Here is a 6,711-nt window from a genome sequence, read left to right on the forward strand (position 1 = left end):
GGCCTCTCCCGTTGCGGAGCACAGGCTCCGGACGCGCAGGCTCAGCGGCCATGGCTCACGGGCCCAGCCGCTCCGCGGCATGTGGGATCCTCCCAGACCGGGGCGCGAACCCGGTTCCCCTGCATCGGCAGGTGGACGCGCAACCATTGCGCCACCAGGGAAGCCCGATCATGTACTTTTAAAATGGATGACAATGTTTGTTAAACTACCTGTTTACCTTTCCATTGGATAGATATAAAAGTAATGTGACAATTAAAAAATGTTGGTATTGCAAAATGTCAGAAATGGCACTCTTTGCAACTATTTACACTCCTGATGAAAAATGTTAAGAGTCAACTTACAATGTTTGAGGGAGAAAATAGTTTTTCAAAGTTCTTTTCCAGGGCACAGAAGTTTAAAAAGTTGAAGGCCATTTCTGTATATGACCTGGCTCCTTTAATTCTATTATGTCATATTCTACTGCTCTTTCCCCCTTCAAGCCACTCCAGCCACACAGACTCTTTGCTGTTCCACTTACAAGCCAAGACTGTGCCTCAGGCCCTTTGTACTTACTGTTTGTTCCTCTGCCTGGAACACTCTTCTGCAAGAGAACCACAAGCTTGTTCACCTATCAGCTGAGGCCTTCCCCAATCATCTCTAATCTCTTTTACTCTGCTTTTTTTTTCTTCATAGCATTTATCACTCCCTGCATATATTTATGTCACTCTTCCTCCAGATTGCAAACTCCTTGAAAGTAAGGATCTCCTTTGTTCTTTGCTGTAATCCTAGCATCTCTAAAACACTACCTGACTCATAGTAAGAGGTCATTACTTTTGAAAGAATAAATGAAAAATGTTTTCGAGGTGGTTTATTTTAAGGACTTTTACCAGCTCAAGAATAACGGTTTCTTGGGAACACTGTCAGAAGAGGAAAGCACTTCACAATCCTAACATCAAAACAGCCGTAGTACTTGTTTCTCAATAAAGACCCTTCCTGAAAGCTTCTATTACTGACACTGTTAAGGCATTTGCGACACTACTCCCGCCAGGGCACTAAGTGAGACTCTCAGGACATAATATTGGTTAGATCGTGACTCCCCAAACTGACGCACATCAGAATCAGCCAAAGCGCTTTCAACATTCGTGAGCTCTCCCCCACTTCCTGATGTAGGTCTGGGGTGTGGTCCTGGAACAGCTCTGCTTTGAAAAAGCTTCTCAGTTGATTGGTTTTCTGAAGCGTAGCAACGTCAGAGAATCAATCACCTTAAGAAGCTAAAAATAGCTGCTAAAATAGCTGTTTTTCCTCACTGGGTCTTTTCAGCCTATTTCTGGTACGCCACCAGTTAAAAACAAAAATCCTCACTTTACTGCTCCCCTGAGACACAACCATCCAAAGGAACGCGGCCAGTTAAAGCACAGAGACCCAGGAGGTCGGCACCTCGGAGCCAGGAGGCCAAGGCGTCTGACCCCGCGGCGAGTGAGGTTTCGGCGGAGACGCGCCCACCTCTGGGGACCTCGCCGCCCGAGAGACACTCTGTAGGAACAAGCCCGGCCTTCCACCCTTGCCCGCTCTTCCCCGCACCATCACCGCGGCCAAGTTCTTAACCACCCCGACCAAAGGTAGTTCAGCGTCAAGAGCCTCTGACTTTAAACGCTCACTGCGAGCCGAACTGCAACGGGGCGGACTCCACGCACCGGCCACGGAGGTCAGGAAGGGCGGCCAGGACGTCAGCGCGCCCGCGCCCCGAGTTCCCGCCTCCCTCCGGAGGACGTCCGTGCGTACGTGCGCGCGCCGCGCCCGCCCTCCTGCAACCGCGCGACGCGAGGGTGGGGGCGCCGCGTGCGCGCGCGTTCTCGTTCCTTCGTTCGCTTGGCTGCTCGCTCTCGGCGGCCGCTCTAGCTGAGGCTGCGGCTGGGGCTGGGGGCGGCGGCGGCGGCGGCGGCGGGCGGCGCGGGGCGGTCCGGCGGGTTCAAAGAGGAAAACATGGCGGAAAACAAAGGCGGTGGCGAGGCTGAGAGCGGCGGCGGGGGCAGCAGCAGCGCGCCGGTAACTGCCGGGGCCGCCGGGCCCGCGGCGCAGGAGGCGGAGCCGCCTCTTGCCGCGGTGCTGGTGGAGGAGGAGGAGGAGGAAGGCGGCAGGGCCGGCGCGGAGAGCGGCGCGGCCGGGCCCGACGACGGGGGGGTGGCCGCGGCCTCCTCGGGCTCGGCTCCGGCTGCCTCAGCCCCTGCAGCCTCAGTGGGCCCTGGGATTCCCGGGGGCGCGGTATCGACGCCGGCCCCAGCTCCGGCTTCGGCTCCTGCTCCGGGTCCCTCGGCGGGGCCGCCTCCTGGACCGCCAGCCTCGCTCCTAGACACCTGCGCCGTGTGTCAGCAGAGCCTGCAGAGCCGGCGTGAGGCGGAGCCCAAGCTGCTGCCCTGTCTTCACTCTTTCTGCCTGCGCTGTCTGCCGGAGCCCGAGCGCCAACTCAACGTGCCCATCCCGGGGGGCAGTAACGGCGACATCCAGCAAGGTGAGCGGGAGGCCCGGCCCGAGGTCTGGGCCGAAGGGGATTTGCGGTGCCGAGGAGGATCTGGGGACGGAGGTGTTCGGGCTCGGGGCTGCTCGGACCGGCGTAATCCTAAGGGGTCTGAGGTGAAAGACACGGCTCCTGGAACAGTTTCCTGAGAAGCTGGACCTCCAGAGATACGAGGAGGGTGAAGGGAGGGGTGCCGGCTGCGAGAGGCTGGGGGAGGGGACACCGGCTGCAGGGGAGGTTCGCGATATGCGGATACGGGCCGGGAAGGGGTGGACTGTGGCCGAGCGCAGGTTCGGGAGCGGGTGGAACGGACTGTGAGAGAAGAGGGGATCTGGGAATCCGCTTGTGAGAAGCATTTTGGAGGGAAGGCCTGGGCTCGAGAGATGTTGAGGTAGTAGTTAAGAGATAAGGGCAGTGAGGATGAGTTGCCTTAGAGGGAGAGGATTTGATCTGTTCAAAGCTAGGGGAAAGAAGGACTAGGGAGGTTAGAGGGCATATTAGAGAATTTGGGGCTACGAGAAGGCGTCTGGTAGAGAGTAATGTTAGGATGACATTGAGAAGGAGGAACTCTGGAAGCAAAATAGCTGTGAGGGGCCTGCATGGATAGGGAAAAATCTTAATGTTTAGGGGTGAAGGAGAAATGAACTTTGAAGGGAATTGGGAGTTAGGGAGAGCTGGGCATGAATTTCAGTTCCTTGTACATTAATGAATACTTAGTGTTCCTGATATTGTGCTAGAATTGGATAAAATACTCAATGAGGAGCTCATTCACAGTCCAACATAGGGGAAACATATATAAGGTACAGGATTGGAGGTGGGTCCTTGGTACAGTGGTTGTGGCACAATCAAGAGAAGGTCAGGGAAACTTCACTGAAAAGGAAACCCTTGAGTAGGTTTCTTGAAGGGTGAGTAGCTCCCTGGGTTGGAGAGTTTTCAGGGCACAGGGCACCTTACACATCCCTGGAGCTAAGCGATGTGTAAGGTGATCGGTGGAAATTAGGTTGGTTTGATGGGCTGAATGGGTAGGGGGTCTGCAGTGCCTTATCTGAAACCCTTGAGACCAGATGTGTTTTAGACATCAGAATAGGTTGGAAATTTTTCTTTTTCCTGGTAAGGTCTCTAACACTCCGGTGGGGTCTGGGTTAACAACTCATTATCAAATATTAATGTTTCTGCAGTGAAGTATGTGAATATCATTCTTATGGGATAGACCAATAACCTCCTGCAATTCAGGGTGGGTTTTGTTGCAGAGTTATGAAAAAACTTTAAAATTTCAAACCTTTTGAATTTTGGAACTTCAGGTAAGGAAGGGATTGTGGACCTGTACTAAAGGGTTTGGGATTCATCCTGTAGAATGTATCCTGTACAGTGCAGATAGATTAAAGGGAGTCCCTAACAGATTTTTGTATCAGGAAGATAAAAAGATCACATTTGTGATCTAGAAAGATCACTTGGGGGCACATTGAAGGGTAAGGGAAGAAAAGATCCAAGGCAGGGCCAGTTAGGAGAATCCTGGAAGTAATCTAGGAGAGAAATTAGCATTTGGAGTAGGCAGTAAAGGACTGATATAAGGTGTTAAAGAAGGAAGTGTTTTGGTATGGGGGAAAGGTATGGACTTTGGGAGAAACATTTGAGTTTGGATGCCTACTTTGTCACTTCCTACTTGTTACTTGGACAGATTAATTTTATAAGGACAAAATTACCTACCTCATAGAGTTATTGATAGAATGAAGTGTGTTAAGTGACTAGTACATGATAGTTATTAGTGAAATGGCAGCTAGTTTATTATTAGTGGTAACTAATTGTAAGTAGCTGTGGGAATGGATATGAGAGGCCAATTGAGATTGGAGTGAGAGAGACACACGTGTCTAGGCCAAGTTCCAGGTTTCTTGTTTGGTGGGTGGCAGTGTTATTAATGCAAATAAAAGAATTCAGGCACAGAATCAGATGTGTGTGGGGTGGAGGGAGGATATAATGATTTCAGTTTTGGGTTTGAAGTATTATTGAGATCTGCAGGTAAACATGTTAAGAGTAACGGTTTGATTGATGGAGAAGATTCTAAATGATATTGGGTATATAGAGGGTGGATAATGGGTGTATAACTAACTGCTCATGGCCTCACTGAGTATAGTAAGACATGTAGGATTCAGTGTTCTTGTGGGAACCTGGATTAGGTGAGAGATTTAGAGTAAACACAAGATGAAAACTGTGTTTGATTGATGTGGCTGAGGGACTGAGGTTATGAAATTAGCTCTGTGTTACTTATGCAGGAGAGAGAATAATAGTGTATGAATTCCCTTTTCATTTCTCCATCTTTTGTTTTTGAACTAGGAGAAATAAGTAGGTGGGACTAAATACTGTCAATCTAAAGGCAATGTTGCTTTCTAACTGGTATCTAAAACAAATTAAGTCTGGAAGCCATCATGTTTTTAGGCAGGGAGTCTAGAAAGTAACTTAGTATTAACTCCTGTATGTATCCTTTGCTTTGCTGTTTAAAAAAATAGAACATGCTGTTCTGGAAGTAACACTGGATTTGGAGTCAGGGGACATAGTTCTGCCCCTTAATTGTTTTCTGGTTCCCTCAGGTTCATGTTTCTGTCCTTCAGTTTCTTTATCTCGAAATGTAGCTAATAGTCCTTCACGTGTATCTCACTAAATCGTATTTAATAATGAAAGTGAAAATGCTATTATAAACTGTGAAATGCTTTTCAAATGTAAGGTATTATTGAACAATCTGTGATTCCATTTCTGGTCTGGGTATCCATAGTTGGTAGTTTAATTCACCATCTTAAGTGGTCCCGAAACAATGACATTACCCTCCCTTCTAATGGACTTTTTTCTCTTTCTCTAATACACCAGAGTTATTCAAACCCTTTAGCTGTTCCCTTTAGATCGATGATTCTCCAAGTGTGGTTTCTGGACTAGCAGCATCAGCATCATTTGCAATCTTGTTAGGAATGCAAATTCTTGGGCCCCACTTCAAGACCTTCTAACCAGAAATCATTTTTAGTAAGTCCTCCAGGTGATTTTGATGCACACTAAGTTTGAGAACCACTATTTTTTTAATATATATAAAATTTATTTATTTATTTATTTATCTATCTATCTATTTATTTATTTATGGCTGTGTTGTGTCTTCGTGGCTGCATGCGGGCTTTCTCTAGTGGCAGCGAGTGGGGGCTACTCTTTGTTGTGGTGCGTGGGCTTCTCATTACGGTGGCTTCTCTTGTTGCAGAGCACGGGCTCTAGGCATGCAGGCTTCAGTAGTTGCGGCACGTGGGCTCAGTAGTTTTGGCATGTGGGCTCTAGAGTGCAGACTCAGTAGTTGTGTCACAGGGGCTTAGTTGCTCTGTGGCATGTGGGACCTTCCCAGACCAGGGATCAAACGCATGTCCCCTGCATTGGCAGGCGGATTCTTAACCACTGCGCCACCAGGGAAACCCCAAGAGAACCACTGTTCTTAAGTGAAGGGCTCCTCACTTCAAATGTTGCCTCTCCAGAAAGACCTTCTCTTGATCACTTTTTTTTTTTTTTTTTTAGGGCTTTATTTTTAAAGAGCAGTTTGAGGTTTACAGCAAAATTAAACAGAAGATACGGAGATTTCCCATATATCCCTTCCCCCCAGACCTACATAGCTTCTCCCATTATCAACCTCCCTCACTAGTGTGGTACATTTTTTAGAGTTGATAGCCCTACATCATAATCACCCAGAGTTCACAGTTTTATGTTAGGGTTCACTATTGGTGTTGTACAATCTAAGGGTTTGAACAAATGTATAATGACATGTATTCGTCATTATAATATCATACATAGTATTTTCACTGCCCTGAAAATTCTGTGTCTGGCTGCTCCTTTTAAGGTACAGTTGGCTCTCTGTATCTGATGGGGGTTTTGGAACCAATCCCCTGAGATTGCTGAGGGACAATTGTAGTCCTCCAGGTCACTGTTTGACATATTACCTTTATTTCTTCATAGGACAGCTAAAATCCAGAATGTTTACTTGTTTTGTTTACTCTTTTGTTCCTTGTTTCCCACTAGATTATTGTAGAGTGAATGTTCAATAAATAGCTTTTGGATGAATAAGAATCATCTGGAGAGCTTTTTTTTTTTTTGTGGTATGCGGGCCTCCCTCTGCTGCGGCCTCTCTCGTTGCGGAGCACAGGCTCCGGACGCGCAGGCTCAGCGGCCATGGCTCACGGGCCCAGCCGCTCCGCGGC

The 6,711-nt window shown here is 48.3% G+C and overlaps 1 protein-coding gene and 1 long non-coding RNA gene across 6 annotated transcripts in view; one reads left to right on the forward strand and one right to left on the reverse strand.

Moving 5' to 3' along the window:
• Positions 1-1,734, reverse strand: part of LOC129392075 (uncharacterized) — a 30,560-nt gene extending 28,826 nt beyond the window's left edge. The window contains exon 1 of the long non-coding RNA XR_008617153.1: positions 1,674-1,734. This is a non-coding gene — a long non-coding RNA (uncharacterized lncRNA). The remainder of the gene's footprint in view (positions 1-1,673) is intronic.
• A 213-nt stretch (positions 1,735-1,947) lies between these two features.
• Positions 1,948-6,711, forward strand: part of TRIM33 (tripartite motif containing 33) — a 158,889-nt gene continuing 154,125 nt past the window's right edge. For all 5 annotated transcript variants that reach the window (XM_028488975.2, XM_028488977.2, XM_028488976.2 and 2 more), the window contains exon 1: positions 1,948-2,488. In XM_028488975.2, coding sequence (XP_028344776.1) covers positions 1,963-2,488 — 526 coding nt within the window. In that variant the 5' untranslated portion in view covers positions 1,948-1,962. The remainder of the gene's footprint in view (positions 2,489-6,711) is intronic.

This window comes from Physeter macrocephalus, chromosome 4 (genome assembly GCF_002837175.3).
Source record: "Physeter macrocephalus isolate SW-GA chromosome 4, ASM283717v5, whole genome shotgun sequence".
NCBI classification, from domain to species: Eukaryota; Metazoa; Chordata; class Mammalia; order Artiodactyla; family Physeteridae; genus Physeter; species Physeter macrocephalus.